The sequence below is a fragment of the Neomonachus schauinslandi genome, chromosome 7 (assembly GCF_002201575.2).
Source record: "Neomonachus schauinslandi chromosome 7, ASM220157v2, whole genome shotgun sequence".
NCBI classification, from domain to species: domain Eukaryota; kingdom Metazoa; phylum Chordata; class Mammalia; order Carnivora; family Phocidae; genus Neomonachus; species Neomonachus schauinslandi.
In genome coordinates, this window is record NC_058409.1 from 39,541,161 (window position 1) to 39,558,151 (window position 16,991).

At 36.9% G+C, this 16,991-nt stretch overlaps 1 protein-coding gene across 1 annotated transcript in view; it reads left to right on the forward strand.

The window, feature by feature from the left end:
* Positions 1-14,160, forward strand: part of MAP3K1 (mitogen-activated protein kinase kinase kinase 1) — a 74,975-nt gene extending 60,815 nt beyond the window's left edge. Inside the window, exons 11-20 of the mRNA XM_044916787.1 lie at positions 1,253-1,374; positions 2,924-3,015; positions 3,483-3,672; positions 4,197-5,478; positions 5,846-5,998; positions 6,741-6,903; positions 8,689-8,820; positions 9,891-10,033; positions 10,760-10,891; positions 12,254-14,160. Coding sequence (XP_044772722.1) covers positions 1,253-1,374; positions 2,924-3,015; positions 3,483-3,672; positions 4,197-5,478; positions 5,846-5,998; positions 6,741-6,903; positions 8,689-8,820; positions 9,891-10,033; positions 10,760-10,891; positions 12,254-12,403 — 2,559 coding nt within the window. The 3' untranslated portion in view covers positions 12,404-14,160. The remainder of the gene's footprint in view (positions 1-1,252; positions 1,375-2,923; positions 3,016-3,482; positions 3,673-4,196; positions 5,479-5,845; positions 5,999-6,740; positions 6,904-8,688; positions 8,821-9,890; positions 10,034-10,759; positions 10,892-12,253) is intronic.
* Positions 14,161-16,991: the final 2,831 nt, after the last annotated feature.

The following is a 16,991-nucleotide window of genomic DNA, read 5'->3' on the forward strand; positions in this document are numbered from 1 at the left end:
GATTGAGTTTATGCATTTTTCATAAGAATACGAGAGGTGATGTTGCTATTCTTAGTGCATTGTATCAAGGGGTACATGATGTTGGTGTGTCTTATTATTGGTGATGCTGTCTTTCATCATTTGGTTAAGGTGATGTCTGTTGGGTTTCTTGCTATAAATTACTATTAATAAATATCTTGGAGGAGATACTTTGATCCTGTTTCTCTTAAGAATTTTGCCCACTGATTTTAGCATTTGTCAGTGGATTTGCCTATGGATTGAAAAGTATTAGAGTTTGTCTTGTTGCTTAGATAGAATACTATTTATAATACCTGAACAACATTAGGCAAATTAACAAATAATTTGCAAAATGCATAGTAAATAAATTAGTTTTTCAGGATTAGAGTACATATTTTTCTGATAACTTCATTGCTTTTGTGGCATTTGTTGTGTTGTGTGCTTTCCCGAATACTAAAATTAGGTTGTTTACCTGGTCCCTTCAATGACAGAACATTATAAAAAAAATACAGTAAAGAGATTTTAAGGTATTTGGAACTCACTCAGACTATATAAGAGAATATAAAGTTTTGGATGGGAAGGTTTTATTTTTAAAGCAAGAGAGTCTTACTGAAAATTCCGAAATCAAAACCAGTCTTCTTTTTTATTTTAATGAAATAATCAAAATACGCCTTTTATCTGGTTTGCTATTTAAATCAGTATTTGTTCTCTAAGAGCCAGTAGTAAAAGTTCTGTGTGTAACACAAATGATGTAAAACTTACGAAATTATGGAATTAGACCTTATTATTATGGTGCTCTAATGGTGATTTTCTGTTTCCCTCATTCCTTCTATATTAATTAATTGGAATTCTTCTATCAAGAGGAACTGTCTCTTCTCTCCCCATTGATGTATTTCTTAAGTTTTTAAATTTATACCAATATAGGCTGATGGGTATTTATTTTCATCTATGGATTAAAATCCAGTACTATCATCATTTAATTTGTTGCTCATATTATTCCATCTTTGGCATTGAAAGCTCTTTTTTAACTTCTCATTTTGAAATTCATAATTCAAAAATTGCAGAAATAGTTCAGAGAGTTTCTTTGTACCCCACCTGTTTATTTATTCATTTATTTGTATCAGTATGGATTCATGGATTATTTATGGGTTATAATCCTTTCCTATCATTATTTTATTAAATCGCCTCAGATTATGCCAGGGTCTTTGATGCTTTTCAAATGCAATTAAACTGACCTTCAGTTTTTTCCTCCCAGAAAACGTTGAGAGCCATGCTAGTATATACACCTTGCCATAGTTTGGCAGAAAGAATCAAACTGCAGAGACTTCTCCGGCCAGTTGTAGACACCATCCTAGTCAAGTGTGCAGATGCCAATAGGTAAGGCCCTATTGATGAACTGCTTCAAACCCTCTTATATTAAAAGCCTAGCAACAAGCCTCACACCTGGTGAGTATTTGATACATATTTATTAAATGAGGCTTTGAATATTGTTTTCTAATATGAGATTTGAAATTAAAATGTAACACTTAAAGCTGTTAAACACTAGGGAGAAGGACTAATGACAGGCTAACAAACTGCATGGATAACCATATTGTGTTGTGATTGATTTTATCTTAAAGTAATATTCTTAATCTCAACTCCAGTTGAAAGAACAATAGGTGTTATATACATAATCTCATTTTAGAGAATGAGTTACATGGGATAGGAACCAATAAAATCATTGCATCTGCTTAAAAAAACAAACAATTCATATTTGCTGTGTAATGGAATTTTACTCTATGACAGTTTATGCTAAAAAAAAAAAAAAACCAAGGCAACAAATTCCATATAGCCCTGCAATATCCTTAAAAACTGACAAGGAACAAGAGTAATGCTAATTGGAGGGGTAAGGATAAGTAGAGAAGTGAGGCACAATCATAGTAAAAAATAAACTGTGCTTTTATGAGACCACTGGTTCGCTTACTGCTCCTTTAATGAGTACAGCTGGCGCCAAAGGTCATTGGGCATTCTCCCTCTTCCCGTCCCACCCTTCTCTGGGGGCGGGGGGGGGGACACTGAATCTCCCTTGTTGTGCCTCAGCCATTATACCCATTTGGAGCTCGCTCAGCCCAACTTTTGTCTTCCTAAGTTACATGATGTAGTTTGTAGGTTTGTATGGTCTCAAAAACTAGGTGCTTAGATTTGACTTGCTTGTCATTTCATGAAGTCTGTCTTGTGCCTCCATTGTTTTCTCTACACAAGCCTATGGATAGAAAGTATTAGAGTTTGTCTTGTTGCTTAGAATACTATAATACCTGAACAACATTAGGCAAATTAACAAATAATTTGCAAAATGCATAGTAAATAAATTACAGTTTTTCAGGATTAGAGTAATTTTTCTGATAACTTCATTGCTTTTGTGGCATTTGTTGTGTTGTGTGCTTTCCCGAATACTAAAATTAGGTTGTTTACCTGGTCCCTTCAATGACAGAACATTATAAAAAAATACAGTAAAGAGATTTTAAGGTATTTGGAACTCACTCAGACTATATAACAGAATATAAAGTTTTGGATGGGAAGGTTTTATTTTTAAAGCAGGAGAGTCTTACTGAAAATTCCGAAATCAAAACGAGTCTTTTTTATTTTAATGAAATAATCAAAATACGCCTTTTATCTGGTTTGCTATTTAAATCAGTATTTGCTCTCTAAGAGCCAGTAGTAAAAGTTCTGTGCTTAATACAAATGAGGTAAAACTTATGAAATTAGACCTTAAATAATGAATATTATTATTTGTAGGGACATTGTTAATGTGATTTTAGTGGTGGAAAAGCAAACACTTGTGGAAGCTTTTTTCCCCCACCTTTTCACATAGCATTACATTACTATTGTCCTTTTAATGTGTATTTTATCTAAGATCCAAGTCTGACGTTGCTTCTTTCATTTTTAGTCGTACAAGTCAACTGTCTATATCAACACTGCTGGAATTATGCAAAGGCCAAGCAGGAGAGTTGGCAGTTGGCAGAGAAATACTTAAAGCTGGTAATAACTTTTTACTTAATATAGCACGTCTTACCATTTTCCTTCGCCGACTGTCTAATCCCGTAATCTCTGATAGGGCAGTTGTAAACGGGAGTTTGGAATAATTGTGTAAATTGATTGAGTCAGCTAACATTAGAAATATGAATTAATCTAAGAAATTCTTTCTTTTTTAAAAGATTTATTTATCTGAGAGAAACCGCACAGAGGAAGGGGCAGAGGGAGAGGGAGCAGACTCCCTGCTGAGCACAGAGCCAGACTCAGGGCTCAATGCCAGGACTCTGAGATGATGATCTGAACCAAAATCAAGAGTTGGCCATTTAACCAGACTGAGCCACCCAGGCGCAACCCCTAAGAAATTCTTAAAATGAATATAATTAGAGTATTATTCTTGGCATTATGCTATTTTGATCATGTTTTTAGATTTTAATATCACTGTTTTTCAATTATTTTTGCTTTCCTTTTCATAGGATCCATTGGTATTGGTGGTGTTGATTATGTCTTAAGTTGTATTCTTGGAAACCAAACTGAATCAAACAACTGGCAAGAACTTCTTGGCCGCCTTTGTCTTATAGACAGACTGCTGTTGGAATTTCCTGCTGAATTTTACCCTCATATTGTCAGTACTGATGTTTCACAAGCTGAGCCTGTTGAAGTCAGGTAATTTTTCTTCTGCAAATATACTACTTTGTTCTTCCTTTCTACTCCATCCCCACTCCCCTAAGAAGGACACATTTTAGATTCATGAAAGACTCAGAAATTACAGAGCATATATATAGGTCACTAATACCTTAATCTTTGATTGATATAAAAACCTCAAGTCTAGGCTACTTAATTAAAAATTTATAGATCCTTTGTTCTGAAATTATTTTTTTAAATGTGTAAGTTGTAAATTAGTACCTTTTTTTTTTTTTTAAAGATTTTATTTATTTATTTGAGAGAGAGAGAATGAGAGAGAGCACATGAGAGGGGGGAGGGTCAGAGGGAGAAGCAGACTCCCTGCCGAGCAGGGAGCCCGATGCGGGACTCGATCCCGGGACTCCAGGATCATGACCTGAGCCGAAGGCAGTCGCTTAACCAACAGAGCCACCCAGGCGCCCAATTAGTACCTTTTTTAATTTGCATATATTTTGCAGTAATTTTGACTTGTCTAGTAATTGAATGTGTTTTTTTTTTTCTTTCAGGTATAAAAAGCTGCTGTCCCTCTTAACCTTTGCTTTGCAGTCCATTGATAATTCCCACTCAATGGTTGGTAAACTCTCCCGAAGGATATATTTGAGTTCTGCAAGAATGGTTACTGCAGTACCCCACGTATTTTCAAAACTATTAGAAATGCTGAATGTTTCCAGTTCCACTCATTTTGCCAGGATGCGTCGTCGTTTGATGGCTATTGCAGATGAGGTGGAAATTGCTGAGGCCATTCAACTGGGCGTTGGAGACACTTCGGATGGTCGACATGACAGCTTTTCGCAGGTGTCTGTCCCTACCAGCTATCCAGAAACCAGAGAGAACAGCTCCCCTGAGTGCACAGACCATTTAGAGAAAACTGGAAAAGGACTGCGTGCTACAAAACTGAGCGCCAATTCAGAGGACATTACTGACAGACTGGGCAGCATTTCAGTAGGACTTCCCAGTTCAACAACAATGGAGCAACCAAAGCCAATGGTTCAAACAAAAGGCAGACCCCACAGTCAGTGTTTGAACACCTCTCCTTTATCTCATCATTCCCCATTAATGTTTCCACCCTTGTCAACTCCTTCTTCATCTGCCCCCTCTGCACCAACTGGTACTGGAACAGATGTCTCTAAGCATAGACCTCAGGGATTCATTCCCTGCAAAATACCTTCTGCATCTCCTCAAACACAGCGCAAATTTTCTCTACAGTTCCAGAGAAACTGTTCCGAAAACAGAGACTCAGATAAACTTTCCCCCATCTTTACTCAGTCAAGACCCCTGCCCTCTAGTAATATACACAGGCCAAAGCCATCTCGACCTACCCCAGGTAATACAAGTAAACAGGGAGATGCCTCAAAGAATAGCATGACACTTGATCTGAACAGTCCTGCCAAATGTGATGACAGCTTTGGCAGCAGCAGCAATAGCAGTAATGCTGTCATACCCAGTGATGAGACAGTGTTCACCCCAGTAGAAGAGAAATGCAGATTAGATGTCAATGCAGAGCTCAACTCCAGTATTGAGGACCTTCTTGAAGCATCTATGCCTTCAAGTGACACAACAGTAACTTTTAAGTCAGAAGTTGCTGTGCTCTCTCCTGAAAAGGATGAAAATGATGATACCTACAAAGATGATGTGAATCATAATCAGAAATGCAAAGAAAAGATGGAAGCTGAAGAAGAAGCAGCTTTAGCAATTGCCATGGCAATGTCAGCGTCTCAGGATGCCCTCCCTGTAGTTCCTCAACTACAAGTTGAAAATGGAGAAGACATCATCATTATTCAACAGGATGTAAGTATAGTCTTGAAGAGATTAGAGAGTTTCCTTGGACCAAGCTGAAAGAAATCTAACTCAGAAATGATGCTTTTCACTGAGTTAATCGTGAGAAGCAGTTTTTCACATAGAATTATACAACAGTTTTGTGTCGTTGCTTGACCACAAACACTACTTGCCTATTTCAAAGGCATTTCTGGTTGCTTCTGTAATGGTGATCACTTCTGCATTTGACATTGGTCACCAACACAGTCCCTTCAGAGGTCAACTTTATAGGTGGTTTGGGAAGCCAGGCCGAACAAGAATAATATTTTGCCAGACTAATTTCACAAACTCTTCCTCTTGTAACTTAACAGTAAAAAGATTGCTTTCATTTAATACGTAGACACCAGAAACTCTACCAGGACATACCAAAGCAAAACAGCCTTACAGAGAAGACACTGAATGGCTGAAAGGTCAGCAGATAGGCCTTGGAGCATTTTCTTCCTGTTACCAGGCTCAAGATGTGGGAACTGGAACTTTAATGGCTGTTAAACAGGTAAATATCTAGGGAGCACATAAATGACTTAAATTATAAAAACGAAGCATGAGCAAATAAGAAAAATAAAGGATATGTCCCTGTGTGTGTACACTGTAGTTCTTTTCAGAAACCTGAATTTCAAAGTAAATACTGCTGAAGCACCAAAAGCATCATGAATTCTAATGAAAAGCTGAAGCATGATTATTTTAATGAACTGTAGAAATGACCCCTGAAAGTATAGTCTTGAAGCATGATTATTTTAAGATGCAGCATCACAATGGGACTCATAGAGGTTGTTTTTGGTTTGGGTCTGTGCTTTTTATAAACAAGAGTTAGGGTTTCCTACTCCTTTTAGCAGTGTTACCAGTGCAGCAGCATCTTGGGATCTCTGTAGTTGACTTTTTATATTGAGCATGCTTATCAAGATAAAATAATAAAGCTTTCATTTTTAAATGATGTTGGTTCTTCTATGAATAGGCTTTTCTCATTCTATCTTTAAACAGTTTTGGAGGATTGGCAACATCCCAGTTTTTTCCCTTTTTCTGATATTTCACTGCTTCTTAAGCTAGACTCTCTTTTCTAAGAGCTTGACTTGGTTTTTTATAAAGTATCTACATTGTATCCATGAGCATAAATGCCAACTCCTGTTAATCTATAAACTGATCTGAATTTGTCCATTTTAGATCAGATTGTTAGTGAAGTTTGTAAATAGAATAATTCATCAGAATTCAAAACTTTGTAAACATGGTTATTGAAACAGGTGACATATGTCAGAAATACATCTTCTGAGCAAGAAGAAGTAGTGGAAGCATTAAGAGAAGAGATCAGAATGATGAGCCATTTGAATCATCCCAACATCATTAGGATGTTGGGAGCCACATGTGAGAAGAGCAATTATAATCTCTTCATCGAATGGATGGCAGGTATGTTCCTGTTTTAAATCGCCAGTAACAGGGGCGCCTGGGTGGCTCAGTTGGTTAAGCGACTGCCTTCGGCTCAGGTCATGATCTTGGAGTCCCGGGATCGAGTCCCGCATCGGGCTCCCTGCTCGGCGAGGAGCCTGCTTCTCTCTCTGACCCTCCCCCCTCTCATGTACTCTCTCTCATTCTCGCTCTCTCAAATAAATAAATAAAATCTTTAAAATAAATAAATAAATAAATAAATAAAAATCGCCAGTAATAGTACATGAATTGAACTTTCTGGCTGATACTAAATTTAGGAAAAACAGTTTAATAAAGACTTATTTTTAATAAGTAGTTGTTTTTCTAAAAGCAAATCATCCCTAACATAATACGAACCAGAAATACTTTTTTTTGTCTTATACTGACTGGTGGGCAGCAAAGCAAAGTTTATTGAGCAATAGTACAAAGCTCCCAAAGACAGAGGGGAGCCAAGAGGGTTGGGTTGCCCATTTTGTCTTACATTTAAATATAAATAAGATATTCATTGTCTCGGTATCATATGATCTCACTGATACGAGGAATTTGAGAAACAAGACAGGATCATAGGGGAGGGGAGGGAAAAATGAAACAAGACGAAACTGGAGAGGGAGATAAACCATTAGAGACTCTTAATCTCAGGAAACAAACTGAGGGTTGCTGGAGTGGAGGTGGGGGTGGGAGGGATGGGGTGGCTGGGTGATGGACACTGGGGAGGGTATGTGCTATGGTGAGCGCTGTGAATTGTGTAAGACTGATGAATCACAGACCTGTACCTCTGAAACAAATAATACATTATATGTTTTTAAAAATATTCATTGTCTCTACCTTTCAGACTTTTTCAGTGTTTCTTTTTAAATGATTGTGTAACACTGTTTTATAGGAATAATTTTTTTAAAACCTGCTATGTATAAGACTCATGTTTTTCCAGGTGGCCATCAGTGGGACAGATTTGAGATGTTTTAACATGACAATATAAAAATGAAATTAAGATATAACTTGGAAAAATTATTGTAGGTAAACTAGCACTGAAGCATAATGTTGAACCTAATTATCTACTTGAACAAATAAAAACTGAATTTTATGTGATATCATATGTACAATAAAACAAGTAACTTGGGATGTAATAAATGATAAGTGCGTGGTTTAACTTCTTAGATTTTTTTTTGCAACTGAAGGAATGGATTTCTATTTACATATCTGTTCTTTAGTATGTTCTCTGATGTTGGTTATAGCTGTGTTGATTGTTGTTTTTAGGTTGACTATTATAAATACTTCTCAGTGTGAGGTTTATTGAGTTTGTGACCTGTCCCAGGTCAGAGCTGGTAAATAGTAGAATATGAAGCCTCATGCTGGATCTTCTGGCTCCTCTCTTGTCTGGCTTCTCTCTACCTTCTGCAAAATAACATGTTAGCAATCTTTACTTAAGTCTTACTAAGAAAGGTATTTTGTGTATCTTGGTCAAAAAGAGAGATGAATGGTACATTGCAGAAATAGTTCCATGTAAAATTGTTAAGTTTTAAAGTTTTCTGAAATCTTGACCTTCCAAAAAACTATTTCATGAAAGCTTGATGAAAATGTCTAATTGATAGGTTTTCAGATTCCTGGAATGTGTTAGTTTTAAAATCTGTTTGACTTCTGATGCAGAGGATAAATTTAACATTTCAGATGTGAATGTGAGCTCTTGGGGCACAAGCTTATATAACCAAAGTGTAGTGAACAGTTTTAATTTTGGCTTGAGTTTATAACTATTATATGTTTTTCTTATAGGGGGATCTGTGGCTCATTTGCTCAGTAAATACGGAGCCTTCAAGGAATCAGTAGTTATTAACTATACTGAACAATTACTTCGTGGCCTTTCGTATCTCCATGAAAACCAGATCATTCATAGAGATGTCAAAGGTAGGTATTCTTCTAATTACTACCTACTAGTAATAAATAGAAAAATGTAGTTTTACAACTTGGACCTTTGTTGATGGTTTCTAACTTGAGATCAGCTATGGGATTGTTTCTCCTGAGTAACTCAAACCACTAGAATTAATAGAAGTGAAAGGAACCTGTGGAGTCATGTAATCTACCCGCTTCGGAGAGACTGACTTTTCCAGTGTTACTGCTCATTGATGGCAAACCAGGTATAAAAATCAGGTCTCTGATTTCCTGTCTTGGTCTCATGACCTACTGCCTCCCCAAAAGCTCCTGTTCCTGGTTTTATTTAGAATAATTGGGATATCATGTACTTCTTTTGAGAAAAATCCTTTCAAATCTTTTGCATTTCAGCTTATTAAGAACAACTTTGGGGGGCACCTGGGTGGCTCCGTCGGTTGAGCATCTGCCTTCGGCTCAGGTCATGATCCCGGGACCCTGGGATCGAGCCCCGCATCGGGGTCCCTGCTCAGCGGGAAGCCTGCTTCTCCCTCTCCCACCCCCCCCCGCTCATTCTCTCTAATAAATAAATAAAATCTTAAAAAAAAAAAAACAGCTTTGGTTTTCTGACATGAATGTCTGTGGCTAGTATTTGACATAACCTATTCAAGTAATTTTACAACATTAATTTTTTATAATTGTGAAAGGACTATATATTTTGAATTGGTCTAGGTGAGTATGTTTCAATAGCACTTTGTCTTAAAATGGAAACTACACTAAAATTTTAACTTTGAGGGAAGATTTTTGTTGGGAATCATTATATTAAAGGTTTTCAACACTTAGTAACATTTCATTAAATGTCTGCCTTTATCTCTTTCTGCCTTGTTACTTTGATCTTCCCTCTGAGGATTTGGATTTTATTTATTTTGTACTGTTGATACCTGTGTGCCTTTAGCAAGAATGAAGTGAATTCAGAGGGGAGATTTCTCTGAATGCTTCCATGTCCACTTCCTTTGTTACTGTCCTGTTTCGTGAGTAGTACTTTACTGAGTTTTTAATCTGTTCTTTTGTTTTTAACATACAAGGTCATTTGCTGTTTCTGTTGACAGGTGCCAATCTGCTAATTGACAGCACAGGTCAGAGACTGAGAATTGCAGATTTTGGAGCTGCAGCGAGGTTGGCATCAAAAGGAACTGGTGCAGGAGAGTTTCAGGGACAGTTACTGGGGACAATTGCATTTATGGCACCTGAGGTGAGAAGCAGCTTTCAGTGTGATGAAAGAAAATATTTGGAGTTCTGTGTGACAGAATTACAGCAAATTAGTTTGCAGTGTTATTCAGTATATGCTTACCAATTAGAAGCTCATGGCTCTAAAATAAGGTTTTAATGATATCCTTGATTTCAGACCCTTACCTTTCCATCTTTGTCTTGACAAAATTTTAAAAGACAGGTTTTAATAGTTTTGCTTATAAGGCTATTTCTAACAAAGAATTTTGGGGTAATTTGTACTACTAGTGTTGTAGTACACCCAAAGAACACATAATTAGGAATCTCAACTATTATTCTCTCCCTATTCCAAAGGGAGGTGAGCACAGAGAAGCTGGTCTTAGTAGTAGTGGAAGAAGTTTAACTAAGCATTGCTATTCTGAATCAGGCTTCTTCTGTTGTGTTCCGAACTCTTCATGTTTATATGTAGTGATAATCCTTGTCCTCTGGCTCCATAGTTTACTTAAGTGCACTGGGGATGCTTGGAAGTTCTATGATGCGACTTTTTCAGAATCTCAGAATTCTCCAAAATACTTTTGTGCCACATAGGAGATTAAGCTTGTTGATGAAATAAATGAGACATCAGGGTAGTCCATGGAATTGCTGTCTGTACCACTGTTTTGATCTGAAATAAAAAACTAGAATCCATAACTACAGAATGTCTTTCTCTTTTTTTAATGAGTCATATTTCCAAATTAACTCTCTATTTTAGGTACTAAGAGGTCAGCAGTATGGTAGGAGCTGTGATGTGTGGAGTGTTGGCTGTGCCATTATAGAAATGGCTTGTGCTAAACCACCTTGGAATGCAGAAAAACACTCCAATCATCTTGCTTTGATATTTAAGGTAACTGTGATATAAAAATTACTTCTTTCTGCTAAAACTGGCAGGAGGCAGATTTTCATGGGTTCTCCTTAACTCTCAATCTCAGGTGAAAGCATATCCTCCTTGAAATAAATATGCATGTATACATCTCCAGGAATTTATATGGTGTGGTGAATGTTGGCAGCATGTACAGTTGGTCCTCATTTTTCACAGTAGTAAAGCTCTATAAAGTCACAGTGAACAGTGAGTTAGCAAATGATGAATCATTGTTTCTCGGTGAAACATGTAAATAGATATATCCAACTTTCAAATGTAAAAACATAGAGCTCTTTATGTACATAAGCTGCCAGTTCTTAAAATCTGACTTACTATTTTCTGTATTTAAGAAATTTACACCCGAGTCGGGTACCAAATCCTGTCTGTTCTACCTTTCTGACAACTCTGAAATCCATTCTGTCCATTTCCAGTGGAGAAGAATATAATAGTTGAAGTTTTTAGCTTTTGATCCAGACATGTGCTAGTTAAAAGCTCAGGCCCTGATGTGGGATGGGGTAACCGGGTGGGACATTGGGGAGGGTATGTGTTGTCATGAGCACTGGGTATTACATAAGACTGATGAATCACAGACCTGTACCCCTGAAACAAATACATTATATGTTAATTAACTGAATTTAAATTTAAAAAAAAAAAAAAAAAAAAAAGCTCGGGCTCTGGAGTGATACAGACATGGTTTCAAACCGTGGCTCCAGCCTTTAATAGCCCTGTGGCTAGGGAAATGACTTATTCGATCTACCCTGTTTTCTTGGTTGTAAAATGGGTATAATGACAGCACCTACTTCATGGGATTATTATGGGAATAAGCAAATTATCTCTGGGGCTGAGTAAAGCGAAGTCCACTGCACCAGCACCCTGTCCCGGCACCTCCCACCTGCCATAACAGCCTCCGGTCCTTCCCACACTTTAGAGCCCTTCCTCAATCGGTGCAGCTGTGTGTCTGATGCACTAAATGGACAGGTATGGTCTCTCTCACTTTGAATAGCTCTCTGTGCTGAACAATAGAAAATGTAGGTGAGCATATAGTATAAAGTGAATACTTTACCAACCTGTCTAAGCATTTTGGTGCACTTAGTCGTGTTAAATTTGAGACCATAAGGGAAACCCATAGATCCATCTGCTCAGGATGTATTTGGTCAAATTTCTAAAAATTTTAAAGTTGGAAGGTTCTTGGAGGAAGCCTCCCATCCAGCAGGTGAGTTTTTCCATAGATTCTGTCAGAAGAAAGTCCACGCACTTCAGCTTCAATTCTTCCGTGTACAGAATGCATGTGTACTACAGAAGTCCCAACTGTGCCAGGTGTCAGCATGCTGGTGGTTTTTCTTACAGATTGCAAGTGCAACTACTGCTCCGTCAATCCCTTCACATTTGTCTCCTGGTTTACGAGATGTGGCTCTTCGGTGTTTAGAACTTCAACCTCAGGACAGACCTCCGTCAAGAGAGCTACTGAAGCATCCAGTCTTCCGTACTACTTGGTAGCCAATTATAAACTATAATGGAGACAGGATGCTCAACAAGGCAAAACTTTTGTGGGGAACCACGCTGATAATATGCTGGCCTTCATGCCACCGAACAGCAATGAACAAGACCAGTGGGGAACCCTTAACCTAAGTATGTGATTGACAAATCATGATCTGTACCTAAGCTTAGTATGCAAAAGTCCACAATTTGTGCAGAAACTAAACCGTGCCTTTCAAAGAACTGGCCATAGGTAAACAGGAAAGCAGTGAAGTTTGCATGACTAATTAACAGAAGCGTATTTTTGGGTTTTTTTGGAGCACTTTTTCAGCAATATTAGCAGCTGAGGGGCTCAGGATCTATTTTAATGTTTCAATTATTCTTCCATTTCATATCGTGATCACAAGCAGGGGGTTCTGCAATTCCGTTGTTTTTTTGTCACTGGCTATAAATCAGTATCTGCCTCTTTTAGGTCAGAATATGCTATAACTAGCAGTAAATATATTTTTAAAAGTTGGTAACTTCTTTATGAACCACAGTTGACCTTTATTTTTTAAATGCCTGGGCAATTGTGGTTCACTGTGCATTTTACTGTTGGCCCATTCATTTCGTTTTTGGAAATCATGGTTCTGTATTTTCATTTCACCTTCACTTTTGTTTAATATTCAGGGAAAGGTGATCTTTTCAAACCAGAAAAAAAAAAATAGAACTAGGTGTGAACTAGAGTTTATTAAATATCTTGCTATTGCAAGAGGCTTTTTTTTAATACAGATTTAATTTTGTTTGTTTTTAAAATTGGAATATAATAAAATACTACCTTCACTGAGTCAGTCACTGCTCTTTTCATATAGGTTAAATATAAATTAAGTGAAAATCAACTATTCTCTGTGATGCAGCTCAAAACCAAGATCAAGATTACCTTGAAATTTGATTTTTTTTTTTTTTAATGTATTGGTTTCTTCTGTAGGAAACTTCACACCATTGAAGTCTTATTTTGTATGTAACAATCCATCATTCATCATCCATCACCACTAATAGTAACATTAAACTGCTATTTTCCTTCTACCATGCATTATTTCTTTACAATAGGCCTGGCTGATAATTAAAGAAAAATGAACTAATAACTACCAATGAGTAATAGTGTTTTTACAAAATAAATTTGCTTGGAACTCTGAAAACAGTTCAGAACGAAAAGTGAAATTGAATTTGACTTACTAATTCTTGGATTTTGCACAATTACCTAATGGTTTTCATCTGAGTTGAATTCCGATGCATGGAATCCTGAAGGAAAATGGCAGCTCTTTTATCCTTTTTTTTGTGAGTCTTTTAAATCAAGTACTGATTAAATATTTAATACAACTTTTTGAGATGTTAAGTTTAACTCTTCAGAAGCCCGGTGAATTATTGCAGAGTGAAACAGAATTGGTTATTCTCAAAGACTCAGGATAAACTAAATAAGCTATATAGAGTACATTTTAAATGTACATCACAAATTGGAAGTAAAATAAGTTACAACATAAGTTTACAGGGATATATTGCATATAATTTTAAAAAGGCAGGTTTTTTGTTTTTTTTTTTTTTACGTGAATGTGTCTCTTAGTGAAATTTTACATTCCTTTGTTTTGGAAGATTGGCAATATTTGAAGAGTTAAAAATAGTACCGAAATGTGAAGTTTGGTAGCTCTAAATGTGTTGTACTTGACTTTCTTTTTTATTTTCTATCTTTTTTATGTGTGTGACTACTTAGAATTTTCACAACCCTAATAAGATTGTTTCCGAGTTTCTCATGTGCAAGCTTTAACGGATGCACTCTTGCCATTTTATGTACTGGAAGATCATCACTAGTCAGATTAATACTGTGTCTGACAGAAATGTAAACTGTATAAACTGAGGAACCTCAGCTAATCAGTATTACTTTGTAGATCACCATGCCCACCACATTTCAAACTCAAACTGCCTCTAGATGTCCAAATCCATTGTTTGAGTTTGTTTGCAGTTCCCTCAGCTTGCTGGTAATTGTGGTGTTTTGTTTTTTTGTTTTGTTTTCAATGCAAATGTGATATAATATTCTTATTTTCTTTGGATCAAAGCTGGACTGAAAATTGTATTGTGTAATTATTTTTGTGTTCTTAATGTTATTTGGTACTCAAAAGTTGTAAATAATGTCTACTGCTGTTTATTCCAGGTTCTACTACCTCAGGTGTCCTATAGATTTTTCTTCTACCAAAGTTCACTTTCACAATGAAATTATATTTGCTGTGTGACTATAATTCCTAAGACTTCCAGGGCTTAAGGGCTAACTTCTATTAGCACCTTACTGTGTAAGCAAATGTTACAAAAAAAATCTCTGGGTTAAGAAAATTTGGCTTAAATGTATCCTTTGTTATTTTAAATATATCGAGATATTTTAATTAAAATTTTTACCCCATTGAACCAATTTTATAGTATTTGTACCTATTTTGGTGTTTGTCTTTATAGTAAATAAAAGTTTTTGAACAAAGGTTGGTAATTTTATTTATTTTGCCACCTGCCCAGTTATGTCCTTCATAGCTAAGGGAGCCAGACCAAGATCACGTGTTCCTCGTAGTCAAGTTTCTTCAGTTTCATTCAATCCAGAATCATTCCTGAGTTTTTTCTTGACCTTCATGACTTTAATATTTTTTAAGATTACAGGTTATTGTTTTATAGAGGTCCTCCGTTGGAGTTTGGTGCTTCCTCATGACTGGATTCAGAGTATGCATTTGTGAGAGGAATATCAGAGAGGTGATGTTCTGCTCTTCTTGGTGTGTCTTTTTTTTTTTTTTAGATTTTTTTTGAGAGAGTTGGGGGGGGGTGGGCAGAGGGAGACGGAGAAAGAGACTCCCCACTGAGCAGGGGAGCCCTATGCCGGGCTCTTGGTGTGTCTTACCAGGGGGCACTACAAAGCCAATTTGTCCCAGTGCTGGTGATATTAACTGTGATCATCTGAGTAGGCTTCATCACTAAAAAGTTACTGTTTCCCTTTGTAATTAATATCTAGCTTTATGTTAAGTATTTTGCAGAGCTGATACTTTGAGATTACATAGTTTGTTCTTCATTCAACTTTAACTCTGTGCTCTTAGCTTTCTTGAATTCTGAATTATTACTCTGATAGTTGCCAAATGGTGATTTTCTAGTTCTTGCATTCTTTATTTTATTAATGGACATTTTGCTATAAAGAAGAGCTTTCTCTTCTCCCACTTATTATTCATTTCTATCAGAGTGGATTTGTGGACTCCGATTCAGTGAGAGAAAATCGATTACTGTCATCATATATTTGCTCAAATGGTCGAACTCAGCCATTGGGTGCCTCTGAAAGCCAGCTTCTCTGTCCACTGGCAAGCCACCAGTATTCTTTGAACACTTCCGTACTTAGAGACCCATCTTGTGTGTTCTCTGCTTCAGCCCTGGGATCAGCCATTTTCCAAAGATTCCTTTGATGGAGACTGGTATTTAAAAACAAGGTGCTAAAAATACTCATTGCTCTTGGGTGTCATTTTGTCACTTGCTCCCAGGCCCTCCTGGTAGAGGTAGACAAAACTACTATATATCCACTATACATAGATTTCTTGTGCATATGAGAAATATACATACATAACCTACACACACAAACCATGAGTTCATACCAATCTAATTTCAGTTTACCACCACCAGGTTCATTCAAGTCTCCCCCCTTTCCATATTTTTAACCCTTTCCTGGACAGTGAAAAACCTGACTCCCATGTACCTCAATATATTGACTTATTTGTTCAAGTCCTTTCCCCCACCCCAACCCCCTGTGTAACCAATCTGATTCCCAACAGGCAGCCTTCCCTGCATGGGGCCCAACCCCTGCTGGACTATCTTTGTTCCCATTTACCTGTGGGCTTTAGTATATATATGTTGCGTATATATTTTTTAAAGCCATCTTGCATGTATATTTAAAAGCTGTATTATACATATTGTAGCATATATATATGCAATGTACTTTATTTTTTTAGAGCACTTTTAGGTTCACAGCAAAATTGAGCAGAATATTCAGAGATTACCCATATGGCTCCTGGCCCCATTGACTCACAGCCTCCCCGACTATCAACATCTAAGGACTTTTTGACAACAAGAAGGAAAGCTCTTCCAAAAAAATTAATTTTTTTTTTAATCTTAAGTGAAAATTATAACTCTTTTAACAATCTACCTTATGTGGCTTGACATGTTGTATACTTTCACATAAATACTACTACTGTTCCCAGACAGCACAGATTAAATTTAATTGATTCTTTTCACACAACTCTTTTTATATTGTGTGGAATTAAAGAAACAATAAAAACTATCCCCTTGGGGCACCTGGTGGCTCAGTCGTTAGGTGTCTGCCTTTGGCTCGGGTTGTGATCCCAGGGTCCTAGGATCGAGCCCCACATCAGGATCCCTGCTCGGCGGGAAGCCTGCTTCTCCCTCTCCCACTCCCCCTGCTTGCGTTCCCTCTCTCTGTCAAATACATAAGTAAAATCTTTTAATAAAAAAAAAACAAAAAAACCTATCCTCTTACGTTAAACTGTTGAGAAGGGGAATGAAGATTTACTCACCAGCAAGTATTTGTCAGGCATACCTTGGA